The sequence below is a fragment of the Oncorhynchus tshawytscha genome, linkage group LG09 (genome assembly GCF_018296145.1).
Source record: "Oncorhynchus tshawytscha isolate Ot180627B linkage group LG09, Otsh_v2.0, whole genome shotgun sequence".
In the NCBI taxonomy this organism is placed as follows: Eukaryota; Metazoa; Chordata; class Actinopteri; order Salmoniformes; family Salmonidae; genus Oncorhynchus; species Oncorhynchus tshawytscha.
Genome location: NC_056437.1, coordinates 26,865,656 through 26,885,324, shown reverse-complemented (window position 1 = coordinate 26,885,324; position 19,669 = coordinate 26,865,656). Strand labels below are relative to the sequence as shown.

Below are 19,669 nucleotides of genomic sequence, written 5' to 3'. Positions count from 1 at the left end.
TCTATGACTCACTGGTTGAAAATAAGACACAATCCTTCAGCAAACACACAGCTGAATGTACTATGACCTAGGGTCAGTAACGTCATTGCTCCAAATCATAAAGAAATAAACTGTTGCATTCCAACCGTAACAGCCTGCACAAGACAGCAATGTTAATGACATAGCCTATATAATCTTTTAACTGTTTCCTAGCTCCTATCATAGTGGTTACCGTGTATTAAACACAGCTTTATGCAAACAAGTCTTGAGAAAGACAAAAGGAATGTCAAACCAATGATGATAATTATTATCTCAAGTCAGCTATAAAAATAATCCCCAGCCTATGCCTTAACAGCCCATATGTGTAGAATCAGAGTCTTATCGGCGGACCCTCTCTTTGTGGTTTGTTTGTTTTGGATGTGACGGGGACTAGGGCAGGGTTTTAGACCGACCTTGACACTCCTAGCCTGACGCCAAACCCAGATGAGTGGGCCAATATACCAGTGAGGGGTTAAGGAGAGGGAGAGTGCACGTGATGATTGATGGTATCTATATGGGGACCCCCGTTTTTTTCTCCAATGGTCTCATCTGTTTTACACGGCTGATAGTGCATGCGGTATATGTCTTATTCCTTCATCACATTGATTTCTGCTGAAATGGTTTGTGTTGGCCTCATAATACACTGTCAGTGTGGTAATGTATTGAGACAAATGTGTATACATGTTGCACAGTGTTATTTATAAAAGCTAGTGGGGGCATGCCATGGCAGATTAGACAGCCCACATCACATCAATGTAGAATGCCTGGGAACTCTTGCCCCACTTATCTCAATGCATTGACATTCTGTTAAGGAGCACTCGGAGGCTGCTGCCTCATTTGGATAACAATGTCAACACTTATTTGAGTTTGTGACACTGTGTGAGAGACAAGGTTTAAATATGTTAAAGAGAGTGACAGTGTGTGAGAAACCTGGACTCTTCAGGCAAAGCAATCTCATTCATGTTAGACCGACAGGCTGTCTAAGTAATAGGACAACAGGTAGCCTGTAACATGCTCTCCGAGAATGTCCTGAATATTTTCCACAGCTTTCATTTTCTCATTGTGTGAGTGAGTTCTTTTGGTATGTGTGAGAAAGTCTTCAATGTGTCTCTGTCTGTATTTGCACAAGAGCTTTTCTTTATTTTCATCTTTCCCTTCTCAAAAAAGAAAAGTAAAGAATGGAGTGAAATGTGATGTCTGAGGCCCTTATTTTATGAGAGATGAAGTCACTAGACGACTCCACACACTGTGAGTAGCAGAGCGGAGTAGCCCACTGTAAAAAACAATGTCTGGTTGTCTGGCTATATGAACAATAGTTAATTAAATGCTCCTCGTAATGACATTCCCCGTACAAAGCTTTCATTATCACTCATCCATAGTTATATCCTGCCTGGCTCTATTGTGACTGCCTTTTACTCTTTTTCTGGTGTTCCAGCCAGTCCACAGAGACGCTTACTTACCCTGGCCCACTTTCATGACGATCTTCATAGAGAGGGTGTTGCAGACCCCTCCTTCCCTGTTCTCCAGGCCCTCCAGGGTCCCATTGGAAGTGGCTGTGATGAGAGACAGGAAACAGCATTGGAACATAAATAATAATTACAGACACTCAGAATTAATGTACAGATTGATTGTTCATTCATGAAGAGATCTCTATAAATCTCTATATATGGCTATATCACCGCACACTGATGGATACAATTATTTAATAGATCATTCTAAAAACTAGACAATGGTTGCTGTCCATGCCTCAAAAGATATCATCTAACAACTTGTGCTGAGAAAACACTTTTCTAACCCCATAATGTAGATACAGGTATAAACCTGTTGATGCTTACAACAGGTTTTCATCTTTTAACTGCACACTGGTAATGTCCGCTTGGGTTGTAGTTTGAGCACCACATAAATACAAGGCTCTTTATACATTCTTCTTGTGTGCGCTGCGTATATCTGTACACGAGGAAGGAAATGGATGATGAAAATGGATGATGAAAAGCCCTTGAGTGGGCTCTCATCTTACTAAGACATGGCTGTGATAGTAATCTGATCCCAGGGGAATGTGGTGCTTTCAAAACACTGCTGAAATCATACATGTGGAGAGAGGAAGGTGTACACACTGCACAGTTCAACATTTTTACGTGTGGTAATCACATTTTTACCCACCTTCCCCCCCTGACTCTCTACCCCTCCTCTCCAAAGCTTAAAGAGGTTTTTGTTCTTTCCTTTTTGCTGAAGAAATGTACCAAACATTTGGCAAGGCAAGTTATGCCAGAAGCAATTATGGCGAGCTGCAAATGCCAGGGGCTTAGCTTTCTCTTTCGGCATGCCCTGTAATTAGAGACTGGGTGGCACAGTGGCCTGCAGCCCTTATCTCGGAGGGGCTTTCCTTCAAATCAATACCCACTGAGGGGAGCTGAGGAGGCCAGGGGAAAGGGGAAGCCAATAGGGTCTCTGTCTCCCTGTGTTGCTCCTGTCAGCTCTGCTTCCCAAGGACTTAAGTCACAGAAACGGGGCGCAATTGGAACTCTCTAGTCTAAGTTGGGACCGAAAAGACCAAGGAGTGTGAATATGGATCGGGTTCTGGATAATTCTCTCAGCCCATAGATACAAGGGGGTGGTTTCCATGCCAGTGAAAGCCGGTGCCCCGCCCTGTCCCGTTTGATTCTTTTCAGACCTGCTCCGTGGGTATTTTCACCTTCAGAAACCTCCGCTTTTTTCTCCATCTGCTCCATTCTCCCCCTCACATGGCACTAAAGGAACGGCCACCTTATTAGCTGGTCCAGATTCCCCCCTCATTAAGAGTCATGAATGAGTTGCCATGTAGGAGAGTGTTTGACTAATAAGGTCCCTCTCCAGGAGAATCAAAGCCCCTCTCAGTGGAGCCCAGTCACAATGGCGGTGGGCCGGTGAGAATGGGGCATGTGGCGCTGCTCCAGCAGAGGTATCCCACCACACCACTGGCTCAAATCACCAACTGCTCAACAACACAGAATGGGAGGCCTGTGAACCTGATTTCTCTCTTTCTTTCCCACATTTAGTTTTTCATTCTTCAAGGATGCAATTAGAAGACAGAGGACAAACCAAACTGGGTTCATTACAAACATTTTGGACTAGCAAATCATTCTTATGGCGTAGCCAGATAGAACAAAAGGAGAATGAGTTATTTTGTTTTACAGGCAAAGCTTAAAAGGAGCTTACATTGACGCCAATGTACTAATGAGACCCTGAATATATTGGCAGAAACATTATAATGGAAACTGATTCATTAAGGTATGGAGCTTGAGAGGTATAGTGAGAAGACAATCTCATTGACTATTGGCCCATGCAGGGATTAAACGTGGAACCTAGCCTTATCAATCTACAAGCCTTGACCTTAGCTGATTACATTACCTGCCTGTCTCCTTCACATTTCATGCTCTATCATGCAGGGTAATTTCTGTTACTCTCTTTCACTACTACTACCAATTGAGACCTCTCCATCAGCCGAGAGAGGCCCCAGCAAACTAATGTCGGCTTTAAATAAAAGTGACAAGCTAACCTTGAATGGTTTGATGGAGCAAGGGAAGAAAACCCCTCGACAATTCATTAGTCTTTTCTGATTGCATTGACCACGAAATAGACTCAGCATGTTTCTCAGAAACCAACTGTTTCAGACATCCTATAGTTGTCCTGTATTCCACAAATAGAACTCTTCACTTGATAGGTCAACTTTTAAATAAAGTTCAGTGGGAATTCTGTCATCGAACATGTGGGATGGTCTTATTAGGTTTAGAGCACTCATGAAGTGGGAACGGATGTGTTAGAAACAGGAGCAATCAATAGCTTACAGCACTTAACCCGAAGAACAAATTGTGTTTTAGTTTACAGAATGGATCCTTAACACTCTGTTAGTGGAAGGTTGAGGCGGTGAGTGGAAGAGAGCTCTGCTGCCTTGAATGATGTCACAACTATTAAGATGCATAGGCCTGGGAGAGGTGCCAGGCTCCGACCGAGTCATCATGCACAGTGTGAGCATGCCACCGTGCCCGCGAGAAGCAGGGCAGAGAGACAGACAAGGCAACTCTATCCAACAAGGCCTCCAAATATGGCCCACTCTGCTGCCCATCAGAGGAACACTTTGTTAGATTCTAGGAAAGGAAATCACAGCATCACTGAGGAAGGATAAGGGAATTATATAACATGCATTGCAGTTGTCTGCTATTGTTGCAAACACTGTATACTGTTGTTCACCATTGCAATGAGGAAACAATTAGTTGGTTCAAGGACAACTTTTGAACTGAGAAAACATCATTTAACACATGATATGAAGCAGGGTGTGGTCATCAGCAGTCCCATCTCTTCCACAGCTGCTGAAACTGACTTCTGTTTTCAAGTGAACTATGGGGTCACGTTTCACAACTTATGGGGCTCTGAGATGTTGGTAAGATATCTCTGTTTTTTTTTTGCTACAACACCGTTCTCTATGATTCACCTTCAGCACAGCAACTGCTCTCGTGCAACGAAACAGAGTCTGAAAAAATAGTAATAAGGACAATACTCAAACTCGTCCGTTTTGGGGGTACTAGGAAAATGTAGTCGTTTGTCCCTAACTGTATTGTAGTTACCAAAAACATATTGAGGACATCTTGAGATGAACAGATTAGTTTAGGGACTGGGGACACGTCTTGCCTGACAGTCTGTAGACAAAAAGATCCCTTCTTATCCAATCGATCAATGATTTAAGTTTATTAAAATACCTCTTCTCCGTTATCTGTAACATTACTAAACTACTGGTATTTTACTACCTCAAATGATCAGGACAAATGTTCATTTATATGCACAGAATGTGGATCAAATAGTCCATAGTCCAGATCTGAGAATTATTTTAATTCTACTATTATAGCTTGTTCAATTCCATTGAGTGAGCTAATGCAAGAGTACAAAAAAAGACAGAAAAACCTTTGGTTAGTGAAACTGAAAATAGCATTTGCATGGTATCAGAATATAAATGTATGTTTACATGACTGAGATGGGACCCTTCGTTAATTTATGGCGCTGAAGATAAAAATGAGTTAGGAAAGGGTGGGGTAAACTGAGCCATTTTTTTTACATTCAGCATCACTCCGTCACGGGAAATATATCCCAAAATATCCAAATATATTTCAGGATGTTGTGTATCCCTTGAAATAATCAGATGTCTGTACTGAATGAAATATTACCACTACCTTTTAAAAACCATGTCTATCTTTATTTCCCGAACGCAGATGAACACAATCACATGAGCATAGTTAATTGTTGAATCAATTTCACTAATGAATTATCATTTACACAGTGTCTCTTTTGTCTTAGTATGTCTCTATTTAGAAAAAATAATAAAAAATAAAAAAATATTACTCTCCCCTGACTGAGCATTTTTGCCCTTTGTCACTTTCACCACTAAAGGGCGATCTGTCAATTTCTAGGGTTCTGTCCTGTAGTTGTTTTTTTGTGTGTTTTTTTGTTTGTTTTTGTTTTTAATTTTACCCCTTGTTCTCCCCAATTTCGTGGTATCCAATTGTTGTAGTAGCTACTATCTTGTCTCATCGCTACAACTCCCGTACGGGCTCGGGAGAGACGAAGGTTGAAAGTCATGCGTCCTCCGATACACAACCCAACCAGCCGCACTGCTTCTTAACACAGCGCGCATCCAACCCAGAAGCCAGCCGCACCAATGTGTCGGAGGATACACCGTGCACCTGGCAACCTTGGTTAGCACGCACTGCGCCCGGCCCGCCACAGGAGTCGCTGGTGCGCGATGAGACAAGGACATCCCTACCGACCAAGCCCTCCCTAACCCGGACAACGCTAGGCCAATTGTGTGTCGCCCCACGGACCTCCCGGTCGCGGCCGGTTACGACAGAGCCTGGCCGCAAACCCAGGGACTCTGATGGCACAGCTGGCGCTGCAGTACAGCGCCCTTAACCACTGCGCCACCCGGGAGGCCGTGTACTGTAGTTGTTGACTGTTTTTGTGGTCGCCAGGTACTGTAGCTAGCAGTTCTCTGCTGTTAGCAACCAATGGCTAGCAGTTTCTTACTGGCGATAAAAACGGATGATCGCAATAATTTTTGTTGAGTCATTACTGAATTTATGTAACAAATCAAAAACATTAAACCTCATAAACAATTAATGGTAATTCACAGTAACTTCGTAACCAATTAATTTAGACGGGCGGGGGCGTATGCCTTATGGCTAACGAGACGTGGTGTGAACACAGAAATATACAGGAAGTCAAATCCTTCTGTTCACCTGATTTAGAATTCCTCACAATCAAATGTCGACCGCATTATCTAGAGATTACCAAGAGAATTCTCTTCGATTATAATCAGAGCCGTATATATTCCCCCCCAAGCAGACACATCGATGGCTCTGAACGAACTTTATTTGACTCTTTGCAAACTGGAATCTCTACATCCTGAGGCTGCATTCATTGTAGCTGGGGATTTTAACAAGGCTAATCTGAAAACAAGACTCCCTAAATTGTATCAGCATATCGATTGCGCAACTAGGGCTGAAAAAATCTTGGATCATTGTTACTCTAACTTCCGCGACGCATATAAGGCCCTGCCCCGCCCTCCTTTCGGAAAAGCTGACCACGACTCCATTTTGCTGATCCCTGCCTACAGACAGAAACTAAAACAAGAAGCTCCCACGCTGAGGTCTGTCCAACGCTGGTCCGACCAAGCTGATTCCACACTCCAAGACTGCTTCCATCACGTGGACTGGGATATGTTTCGTATTGCGTCAGATAACAACATTGACGAATACGCTGATTCGGTGTGCGAGTTCATTAGAACGTGCGTTGAAGATGTCGTTCCCATAGCAACGATTAAAACATTCCGTAACCAGAAACCGTGGATTGATGGCAGCATTCGCATGAAACTGAAAGCGCGAACCACTGCTTTTAATCAGGGCAAGGTGACTGGTAACATGACCGAATACAAACAGTGCAGCTATTCCCTCCGCAAGGCTATCAAACAAGCTAAGCGTCAGTATAGAGACAAAGTAGAATCTCAATTCAACGGCTCAGACGCAAGAGGTATGTGGCAGGGTCTACAGTGAATCACGGACTACAAGAAGAAAACCAGCCCAGTCACGGACCAGGATGTCTTGCTCCCAGGCAGACTAAATAACTTTTTTGCCCGCTTTGAGGACAATACAGTGCCACTGACACGGCCTGCAACGAAAACATGCGGACTCTCGTTCACTGCAGCCGAGGTGAGTAAAACATTTAAACGTATTAACCCTCGCAAGGCTGCAGGCCCAGACGGCATCCCCAGCCGCGCCCTCAGAGCATGCGCAGACCAGCTGGCCGGTGTGTTCACGGACATATTCAATCAATCCCTATACCAGTCTGCTGTTCCCACATGCTTCAAGAGGGCCACCATTGTTCCTGTTCCCAAGAAAGCTAAGGTAACTGAGCTAAACGACTACCGCCCGTAGCACTCACTTCCGTCATCATGAAGTGCTTTGAGAGACTAGTCAAGGACCATATCACCTCCACCCTACCTGACACCCTAGACCCACTCCAATTTGCTTACCGCCCAAATAGGTCCACAGACGATGCAATCTCAACCACGCTGCACACTGCCCTAACCCATCTGGACAAGAGGAATACCTATGTGAGAATGCTGTTCATCGACTACAGCTCGGCATTCAACACCATAGTACCCTCCAAGCTCGTCATCAAGCTCGAGACACTGGGTCTCGACCCCGCCCTGTGCAACTGGGTACTGGACTTCCTGACGGGCCGCCCCCAGGTGGTGAGGGTAGGCAACAACATCTCCACCCCGCTGATCCTCAACACTGGGGCCCCACAAGGGTGCGTTCTGAGCCCTCTCCTGTACTCCCTGTTCACCCACGACTGCGTGGCCACGCACGCCTCCAACTCAATCATCAAGTTTGCGGACGACACAACAGTGGTAGGCTTGATTACCAACAACGACGAGACGGCCTACAGGGAGGAGGTGAGTGTGGTGTCAGGAAAATAACCTCACACTCAACGTCAACAAAACTAAGGAGATGATTGTGGACTTAAGGAAACAGCAGAGGGAACACCCCCTTATCCACATCGATGGATCAGTAGTGGAGAGGGTAGTAAGTTTTAAGTTCCTCGGCATACACATCACAGACAAACTGAATTGGTCCACTCACACAGACAGCATCGTGAAAAAGGTGCAGCAGCGCCTCTTCAACCTCAGGAGGCTGAAGAAATTCGGCTTGTCAACAAAAGCACTTACAAATTTCTACAGATGCACAATCGAAAGCATCCTGTCGGGCTGTATCACCGCCTGGTACGGCAACTGCTCCGCCCACAACCGTAAGGCTCTCCAGAGGGTAGTGAGGTCTGCACAACGCATCACCGGGGGCAAACTACCTGCCCTCCAGGACACCTACACCACCCGATGTCACAGGAAGGCCATAAAGATCATCAAGGACAACAACCACCCGAGCCACTGCCTGTTCATCCAGAAGGTGAGGTCAGTACAGGTGCATCAAAGCTGGGACCGAGAGACTGAAAAACAGCTTCTATCTCAAGGCCATCAGACTGTTAAACAGCCACCACTAACATTGAGTGGCTGCTGCCAACACACTGACTCAACTCCAGCCACTTTAATAATGGGAATTGATGGGAAATGATGTAAAATATATCACTAGCCACTTTAAACAATGCTACCTAATATAATGTTTACATACCCTACATTATTCATCTCATATGTATACGTATATACTGTACTCTATATCATCTACTGCATCTTTATGTAATACATGTATCACTAGCCACTTTAACTATGCCACTTTGTTTACATACTCATCTCATATGTATATACTGCACTCAATACCATCTACTGTATCTTGCCTATGCCGCTCTGTACCATCACTCATTCATATATCTTTATGTACATATTCTTTATCCCCTTACACTGTGTATAAGATAGTAGTTTTTTTGTGTTTTTTGGGGGGGGAATTGTTAGTTAGATTACTTGTTGGATTATTACTGCATTGTCGGAACTAGAAGCACAAGCATTTCGCTACACTCGCATTAACATCTGCTAACCATGTGTATGTGACAAATAAAATTTGATTTGATTTGATTTAGACACCGCGTTTATTTGAAAGAGATGTTTATTTGCTGAAATGTGTGCCGTTGCCCAGCTATTAAAAGTGACAGGCATCTTTTTGAACAGCTACAAGGATGCACTTTCATGCTAGGTTTAGGACCTCGTATTGAAGCTTATAGAGACCCCAACAATCTAAAAATGATCTACTTTGGTTTAGATAGAAGCATCATGAAACCTCTACCCCAACAACTCGGTGAAATCAACTTCCTCACCACTTTTTCCATGTGGTTTCTTCCTTCACAGACTCAATGAAATGATGACCTCTTCCCCACTCTCCCTACTGTATAGCTACCACAAGATAAGGACACAAATGATTTAAAAAATACCCTTCCGTTTGAATCATAGCATGGTTGTTTGGCTCCTTACCACTGGGGGAGGAAAGCAACTGGCATTAGCACATAATTAATTTGCCAAGAATATGCGCTATATGCTTTAGTGTGTTGCTCCGAGGTAGGCTTCTGTCATGACTGTAAAATAAATGGTGTGCCGTTCTAGTTTTTTACCTTTAGCACCTCTAATTAACTCCAACATGTTTCCTCTTGAATTATGGTTTCTGTCTTCGCTCCGAGGACAAAAAGTCCCAGACAAGCATGCATCATCTAGCAGGCTATCATAGAGTACTTGTAGGCAACTGCAACAGCACGGATACTGTGCTGCTTGTTTAAACGTAAGCCAATCTGAAGGGAGACTTGTGTACTCATTGTAAGACTGTGGGTGAGGTTATGAAGCAAGACAGTTTGTTATAGGGTTGACATTCTCTGTGGTTTATCCTCATTTAGCCAACAAACAACATACGGAGATATCTCCAAGCTTAACTGTCATTTCAGTTTGTATGGATGTTCCTCTGAGTGCAGCCAATACCACATCACCACATGTACACCAATGCACGTAATCTTTAGAAGCAAACACGATACATCCAAAAATGGATCTTCTGTGTGTACATAGATCAAATAACAAAGACACCCTCCAAAAACAAAAAATCATGCAATCCATTTTGAATTCTCAATGTGCTCTGTAGCATGCTTCTATAATGCGTAGAAAGGCACATGTACAAGGTCCTGTACAAGTGTTCACTGAGCAAGAACATGTATTCATGCATGCATGAATCAACATGTGGCATACAAGGTCCATATGTACTGTGATTATAAAACATTTGCAAAAATGTCAAACATTTCTCAATAAACAATGTTTTATTACATATTAATTTAGGGGTATTACAGAACTCTCCTGTATACAGGACCACATGCCAATAATGTTTAGGCCACAGCTTCTGTATTATTTCCTGTAGCTTACTGTAACTACTAGTGGCATCTTTGCCCCAAACACCATCTGAGATGTTTGAGCTCTGCCCCATCTGACAGAAACACAGTTAATCTGTTCCAGTGGTGACAGGACCTTCACTGACCCACCGCTTTAAAACTTTGGGACAAACGGCCAGGAAAGGCACAGAGAAAACAAAGCAAGCAGATAGGTGATAGGCTTAGGGGATAGAATGGGTCGTTGTAAACTCAACTCCCAGATGAGCACTGACATCTGTGTTCCAAGGACTACGCCAGGCAGCCACCCTGACAGAAACTGGAGTGGGATTCAGCATTCTGAGACAAGGACACGGCTACTCTGACCCACATCATACAGACACACAGGGGACACTGGAAACATTGGAAACACAGCTAGCTACTCTGTACATATAGAAAAACATATGAAAATCTGGAAAAGTAAGAAACTGGTATGTTATGCAGATTATAATTATAATTATATGCTTGTGAAATGTTGAGAACATTTTGGACTCACTCTATCTTTAGGGAGAAGCTTGGTTTTGGCCGTGTTTACGGTCAGTAAGATATTAAGATGCTAAAGATTTGGGTTAGGACTGGAAGCAGTTATTTTAGGGCTTCAATGGAGAGTGGCTAAGGCCTAAGGCTGTCCCATCAGATCAGGCACAGTTGACCAGCCTGCTGCCAAATTAAGCTGAGGGTCTGGAGGGGAGATTTCAGCGCTGTTGTGAGATTACAGCACACTCAGCTCCGCCAATGATATTAAGGACGACCTTTAAATCCCGGGTGCCAGCTGCACCATGGGAGCTGGGAGTCCCAGACCAGGAAGGGGGAGGGGGAGATCAGCTCCGCCGCTGCCACCGTCTCCCTGCCTCACATCAGAATGCGACCACAGGCTCACTACTAGACATCAGAACCAAAGCAGGGCTTTGAAAGAAATTAAGGGAGAGACACATTTTTTTATTTCTCCCGCTGAACCTGTCAGCAGGATCTGTGAGGGTCCCCATGGCTGCTAAGATGGCTGTAGGTGTATAGAGGGCGCCTGAGAGGGTGCCAGTGTTTGAACAGACATTTAATTGTGGGTTATGAGTGTTGTCTTTCAAGCACATCCGGGAGAGACATGTGCTCAATATTTCCACAACAAGGTTCTGTATGGCTATAAACACTCCAGCAAGGTAGCAATAATGAAAAGCCCTCAGATGTGTCTTTTTTTCATTTTGACAGCAGTCAAGTGTAAATTGAAAAGTCAACATTCACTTCGGTTCCATGTGACTTCATTTATGTATTGGGTTGGTTGTCTGAGCTTGACAGGGACCAGGGAATGACTAGTTTTGCCCAAATCCCCAGTTTAACGGGCATAGCTGTAATTACACACAGAGCACAGATCAAAGCTGTAACCCATGTTTAAAGATGATGCACAGGCACTGTAATTGTTTACCATTGGTGAGGCAGCGTTTTTCACAGAAATAGTGAGTTGGAGAGACCCCAAAAGACTTGTTCTGGGTAACTCTCTACCACTGTTCACTGAAACCCAAACTTGGGTGCTGCAGAGTGACAGAGGAGACGATGCCTCGAAGGCTCTTCCTGCAAGCTGTGATTATTTGATTTCGCTCAAAGGAAACTACAGAGATAATATACAAGCCTTCAAGAGACACCAGAAGGGATTCATTTGAAAACTACTGAAAACTAAAATTTGATACTGCTGAATACAGCTTTCAAAGATCCTTTATTCTCAAGGTCATACTAAAATAGGGATTTTACAAGGTTTACAATGGTTGAGAGGGGATGTCATTTTTCATTCTTGTCCAAACTGATTCACGTAGAGTGGGATCAAATAGAATGGGATCAAAACAGTTTCAGATGTAATTAAAACAGAAATCGTGGCGTGAAAAGTAGAACGTAATGGCAACATATTTATTTAACCTATTATTTTCTGTGCACATATTTTCCTTCATGCTGCATACTTCCAAACAAGATGAAATCCCTCAAATGAAAAATTAAACAAAAGATTTTCTTTAAGTAGGCAGAATTTAGGTATACACAAGAACCTTTGACTTCTCTAGGGACAAAGTTAGATCTTTCTTTCTTTTCTTTTCCTACAGAAATCTTGGCGCAATGTAGGGATGGAAATTGCATATTACTTGAATGGTGTAGCCTCACATATCGCTTTTCTTCCAGTAGAGAGAAGCCTGCCAGCATTCTAACACTGGAACTGAAGTGCTTTAGCGTCTATTCACTCCCTCTCCAATGCGCAGATGTGATATTTAGTGTACTGTGGGACTTTGTAGCTAATTTGATAGAGCATTGCTAGAGCACTGCGCTTGTAACGCCAGGGTTGTGAGTTTGATTCCCGGGCCAACCCTTGGGACTACCACAGGCTAGAACACCTACAATATTTAATCACACACACACTCACAAACACATTTGTATTACTATCCTTATGGAGACCAAACGATTGAATCCCATTAAAAATCCTATTTTCCATAACCCCTAACCCTAACCTAAACCCTAGCCCCAAACCTAACCCTAATTCTAACCCCAGCCCTAAATCTAACCCCTAACCCTAAAATAGCCTTTTTCCTTGTGGGGACATGCAAAATGTCCCCACTTGTCCGAACTTTCCTTGTTTTTACTATCCTTGTGAGGATTTCAGGGATATCCGTGTGAGTTAAATAACGGTTAAATAAAAATAAAAATTCTGGTCGCCACAAGTAGAGTAAAACCCCCCCAAAACACACTGCTATCCACCGATATATGGGTTCTTCAAACATTTGTGTCCTCACTCTTTTATTTATGCTAAAGTGATGGATGTTTAAATGAGAAAAATGGCATCTTAACTTGCTCCCTGTAAAGTCGCACCATCCATTCTGTACAGGATTGACAGCCCTGGGACTAAACAGCCCCCTTACAATCCAATAGATGTCAGGAGCATTTATGGATCAGTGCAAATGGTGCAATGAGATAGCAGTGGGACAAACCTTATCAGACCCTTATACACTGGACAAGATGGAGCTGCTCCCAAACTGGTATAAGGAATACATGGGGTAGAACTCAGGACATATTACATAGTTTGGTGGTGTGTATATGTACTTGGTTGTGCTTGTTGGGTGGGCGTGATAGATATGTTTTGTTTCTCTCACTGGGCTTCTCTACTTTTCTTGATGTTTTCTATTTCTAATAAAACAAATGGTCTTTTGAAGGACAAAGTACTTACCACACGAGACACTGTAAAAGCAGCTCAACGTGTATTCCCACAGCAGCCTGTACCAGGTCTCTGGACACAGAAGTACCACTTAATATTGATTGTCTAACTGTGTGGGTGGTATACAAGCCACTCCCTATCATACAGCCTGAGAAGCCAGGAAACCTGACATGGCTGGTTTTCCAGCACACAGAACACACAAGGAAATTCATGATGAAGCATATTTTCACAATTATCTCATAGTTATTCTTGTCTGAGTGACTCTGAGGTCTGAGTAAACATATCTCAAATATCTTCTCCAAGGACACACTATCATCTACTCTACAGGGATATCAAACACTTCGAATTACTGTTCCAAGACGAACTCCAGTATATTATGATAACGTCAACAGAAACTTCAACTTAAGACATTTTACTCATATCAATGATATACAAAACAAATCATGGTTCTTAGCACCATGTCGTTTAAAAAAAAATATTTCAGTAAAACTGTTTTCTAAACAACTCTGAGAAGTAGATTCATAGAATGAAAGGTGGAATGCCCACTGAGTGTTTGCTTACAGTTTTATCTCAGATGTAATGAGAAAGGAAGACAACATTAATATTTGTAAGGACCTGTGGAGAGGTGTTAGACATTTTCAAATTGAGAGCGACTAGCAATATCCATGTTAGCACATCTATTTGTTTTAGAGCATCAATAGAGAGTTTGCTGAGACATCAAAGACTGGGAGAAAGGCTAGTTAGGAGGATGTTTTGCTTCCACACTCTATTGTTGCTCATAACCAAAGACAAATGACAGTAGATTGAAGAAAACTAGGCACGCCCCAATGTGCAGCCCTGTCTATGATGGATCTGACAGCACCAGCACTGACCTTTTCATAGTGCCCTTCTGATTTCATCGATTGATGGTTAAAGTCAACAGTGACTTGTGAAACCCTAACACATGAAATACTTTCCACAACAACCGATCCTTTACCCAGGACTGAGATGGATGGTTTAAAAAGAGGAATTTCACATCCAGCTAGAAATCCCATTAGCAGCAACACTTTTCTCTGATTATGATTGCTCTCATTTATCTTAATGATATATAAGTGAACACAACTACTGCAGTCATTTTCAAATTTCAGATCGTAATGGACTATTATTCAAAATTACATTGTTCCAAAATAGTGAACTGTAGCCTACCATTTATAATCGCGGTGCGTGTTCTAAGGCTTCTCCTAGCAATTTTATTTAAATGTTTTAAAAAATATATCCAGGATTTTTGGCCAGTTTGTTGGAACACTGCAAGCTTGATCTTACATGGTGAGCTTTCTGAAAGAACATTGACTTAATACCCTCTCTCCTCAGCTCCCTAAAAGCAGGAATTGGTGTTAAATTAGCCTTAGTTTCAGCTGTGTATGCACAGGGAGCAGGGGGCGCACTCATTACCCTACATAACACGCATCATCACTACGTCCCATCATGCCTCACTCTTTGGCCCCCAAAGGCCAAGGTGACTACCTTAGGGACATCGCTATGGCAACAGGTAGAGGATCTGATCCATGTGGAGGCGCAGATGGTTCAGTGTTTTGAAGAAGCAGAGTGACCAATAACTGAAAAAACAGCTACTCTCTGAAGAAGCAAAGGTCAACTTTAATCATCTCCACAGCTCCACACGGGAATCTCATAAAAAGCTAAACAACGCTAGTTCATTCTCATCTTCACCCCTACACAAGTGAAAGGAGAGAAGAGGGTAAAAGTATTTCTAAAACAGAACTGCTCTACAGACTAGTAATGTCAAAAGTAGTTTGCTGATTGGGCCCCTTTTAAGAAATTCAAGCTTTCAATGAGGTCAGTTCATAAAAAAAAAAAAACGTTTTTTAAATGATCTAAGATTGGATGTATACCACGAAAGCAGAGGCTTCTGGAAACAAAAGGAAAGCTTGGCTTATGATCTAGACAGTGCCTATGTTTGCAATTAGATAAAAAATCAAAAGCACATGCTTTGTTGGAGCTCCAAAGCCTGCGATCAAATGTGTTGTCTGGAGAGCGAATGATAAATATGCGTCTTCTAACCAAAACGCCCATTACATTCACATCAAGAGAGTAAACAAGTCAAGAACAGGGAAGTGGATGAACCAAAAAATGCAGATCTGGTAGATATACGTTGCTATTTAACACACAGGATCACACTATTTTATGGGACAACTGACTCCTTTACATTTGATATGACTGACAACTCTATGACTGATTTCTATTTCCAGTTTAAAAAAAGGTTATTCACTGCACACTGCTTCTGTCTGATATAACTCAAGCTTTTGACACTGTGGGTCACACAGAGATTTAGGAGTTTAGTTACCACCTCACATCATTTGAATAAACATCTGAATAGGATGTTCTCAACACTATAACAGCGACCACTATGGAAAGCCCCTTGGTTCCACCTCAGGGAAACTTGACCCCTCTCACATGGCAGCCACTGTAAAAGAAAATGAACCCGGTAATTCTCATTCTTCATCTGTGGCATATGAAAAATGTTGGCTCGGGCCAGCTCCAAAAGCTGTGGCTGCATAGCGGTAGATCAAAGCCAGGGTTATGTCCTCAAAATCAGAATCATCTGTTCTTTATTCCAAAGTGACCGGCTATTCAACTTCCTTATGCATCCCAGTCAGTTTCGGAAGGGCTCTGATCTCACCCTCAAGGTGCAGTCTAGGCCTGCGATAACTATCAATAAATAATCAGAGGCTCTTTTAGAATAAACCAGGCCCTAGATAATTAAACCCTGAGCAAAAGTCCTACACTCCAGCACCATTGTTGTGACATGTGCAACACAATACACTTAGGCCTTACATTTTTCATTACGCCTACATTTGGATCTATTCCTGATTTTTTAAAAAACATTAGGAGTATCCAGGGACCAGTTGAACTAGTGATAAAAAGAGAACCTTTCAAATGTAAATTTCCTGTTCTTCATTTTTCAGTCTTTTCCAGCTTTTTAATACTTCTCTAGAGAGCATGACATTAATGTTTCCAGGATCATGCTTTTCACATTATCTTCTCTCTTAGACAATACCAGACCCTTTTTTTTCTTTTTTCTCACATTTACGCCTTTCAAAAGTCAAGGGAAAGCCAATTTCATTTGATGCCAAATGACAGTAATTACACTGTATAAGACATGACAATTAACTCCCAAGTTTCGCAAGGAGACATGCATATTCTCCCATGGCCTACAGCCCGCACTGCATACATATGAAGAATATTGGCCCAGTTGTGTATCTCTCGTTGCATCTTGGCCCGTGTGCGATGAGAGACTGTCACTTTAAGGTCTTAGACTGGTAGACAGTGGAGATGTCATGGTGTGTCAGAGGTAAGATGGAGCGCAGCAGATGACATCATTCCTGGGGCTGGGCTGAAGATTAGAGTCAGCTGTCGGAGGGAGCCTCCATGACAAATCTCCCCCTTCCCCTCCTGCATCCACAGTGCTCAGGGGGGAAACGGTGCTATATCTGGCCCAATTACACTGTGATTCCCTCTACCTCAGTGACAAGGCTCGTGCAGCTCTCTGGCTGCTTCCTGACTAAACTGCTATGAAGGACACCTCCAGAGAGGGTTTACGCCAGGAATGGAAGACCAAGAGGAATCAGGACAATAGATACGAGGCAACATGGGGAATATATGATCGGTGCAGTCTGTCATAAAATTGGAGTAATGCCTGAGCAGCTGTTTTGCTATGTTTGTGTTTCACATTGATTTAAATTCCTAGAGGAAGGCTTTTGAGTCAAGCTCAGTTAGCGAGCTGGACCAGTAACAGAGACCAGTTAACTGGATACACAAGTAACATGGCCTTGTGATAGAAACCAGTTCACCAAGCAGCAAGCCACGGAGTCAAAATTAACAAGAGAGTAGTTGAACCAATGACTAAGCATTGGTGATGTTCTGCTTGAATAGCTCATTTCTGTCATCTTTTTCTTGATAGACAGATTTTTTGTGTGTAACGCATTCTAATGTTGCGAGTACTATAATCAAGGTTCCCAGTGAGTGTAACATTTTAGAGAAGTTATGTCAGCGAGAGAGGATGCTAGCGGAACATGATGAAAGAGTTTAATTGTAATCGGGCCCAGGATTGAAGATCTTCAAAGCTACTGTGAATTCTACAGACACAGAGCTTTACGAACTGAATCGAGAAGAGGCAGATTATGGGAGAAGCAAATGCACTACACATGATGTGAGAGCCATGGAAGTAACAGATCCAGAAAGACGCTGCCTCGGAAGGCTTTGTTGTGTTTTTCTGGAACAGCAGGGGCCATATCAAATTACTCGGGAGACATAATGGGGATAACTAGTCACATTTTAATGTTGAAAATCATTCAAATGGTTTGTTTGCTTGAAATTGTACTCATTATATTTATGTAATTGTTCAAATCTGTGGTTTTCTGAGGAGCTTCAAGCATTTCTTTCACAATACCTCTCTTGTAAGTGTACTATAGTGCATAAGGTCTTGTTTTTATTATCTTGTAACATCTCCCTACTCAGCTTTTCTTGCACACATGTCCTCTTCTGCCCCTACAATGCACTGGATGGAAATTCAGGCTGTGGTGCCAATCAGCTCAGTTTCCAGAGACATTTAGTAGATTATGGCCATGTCCTGCCAACAGCCCACCATCCCACCCAGTACACACACACACTCTCCCACTTACACACACAATTAAATATGCACACACGTACGCATGCAGACTCACGTACTATATGTGCACTTCCCCACACACACTCACACAAACAACATCACGCACATCTCGGTCTCTCTTTCTCAAACCCACTCATGGGCCTCCAATCCCCCACCGAAACTGGAGTGGCAGCTGTCACAATGTGTCAACTTCAGCCGTGGCGGGTAACAGGGAATCAATCAGTGTGCAGATTAGAAAATAGGTTCTCCCAACAAAAAACCTCCATAGACATACACATTGTTCAAAGTAGGGGGATGTGTTGTCTTTTGAAAAGAGCATGAGATGATTAGCATGGACGAACTCCATGCTAAAATGGATTTTTGTTTGGGGGATTGTTTTTTTTCTAACTGGGAGTATAATCACTTCAGTATGTCTGTTTCTTTCTACTGCAGCCCTGTGGTCTGGCCGACTGGCCCTGCTGCCAAATGGTGGTCAGGCTGGAGTTGACATCAGTGGGTTATCACTGACACCCCTCCTGCTGAGACTCGCTGACCCTCTGCACAGGGGCACACAGGGAAAGACCCACCACCACAGGGAGGGGGTGGGGGGGGTAGGACCACCACCACAGGCCCATACGGATCATGTCGTATGTTTACTGTGGGGATGAACTATGTGGTGCAGCCAGTGCAAGAACTGACTCCCAACGCACGGCATATGAGAAAGCTATACCAGTGTGCATACAGTCAACAAAGATAATCCTCTCCATGTCCGTGTACACAGTGTGAGGGAACTATACCAAAGAGCATATCTTTTGATTCTGAGGTGAGAGTGAGATAAAAAGTTTATGCTAGCCTCCTCCGTGTGTTGCATTCCTCTCCCCCCACCCAACACTGAAGCAAATTAGAGGCATTATCTCTGGTCTAATGATGTTTACAGTGGAGTATAAAAAAATGTGATGAAGCATTAGGGCTCCTCTGCCACAGAGCAATAACAAGTATGTCATAGAGCAACAGTTATTCTGAGCGACAGAGTTAAAATGCACACAGAGCTGGAGCAGCTGGGTCACATTGCCTTGAGACATTTATATAAAAGTGCCAAGGAAGTTTAATCTTATCAGCAGAGTGATACCTAATAGAAAAATCGTTATCCCAGAGTTAGATTGAGACGTTTTGGCATACCAATTGAATATAGTGTATGATGAATCTGTTCTGTCTGAGGAGTTTTCATGGTCAGCTGTTTTGAGTCAAAGGAAACAAAGATCTGACCTCAATAGGGAAACTCTTCAAGGTACTTTTTTTCCCTAACGTCTTAAGAACTACTTGGGCCCATAAAACAGCTTTATATGCCCTTGATACAGTCTAAATGTAACCCCTAAGATATCTCACAATTTTCC

General features: G+C 42.9%; 1 protein-coding gene across 1 annotated transcript in view; it reads right to left on the bottom strand.

Moving 5' to 3' along the window:
* LOC112257667 (ephrin-B1) overlaps positions 1–19,669 on the bottom strand; it is a 75,678-nt gene that overhangs the window by 17,649 nt on the left and 38,360 nt on the right. Inside the window, exon 3 of the mRNA XM_024431423.2 lies at positions 1,479–1,571. Coding sequence (XP_024287191.1) covers positions 1,479–1,571 — 93 coding nt within the window. The remainder of the gene's footprint in view (positions 1–1,478; positions 1,572–19,669) is intronic.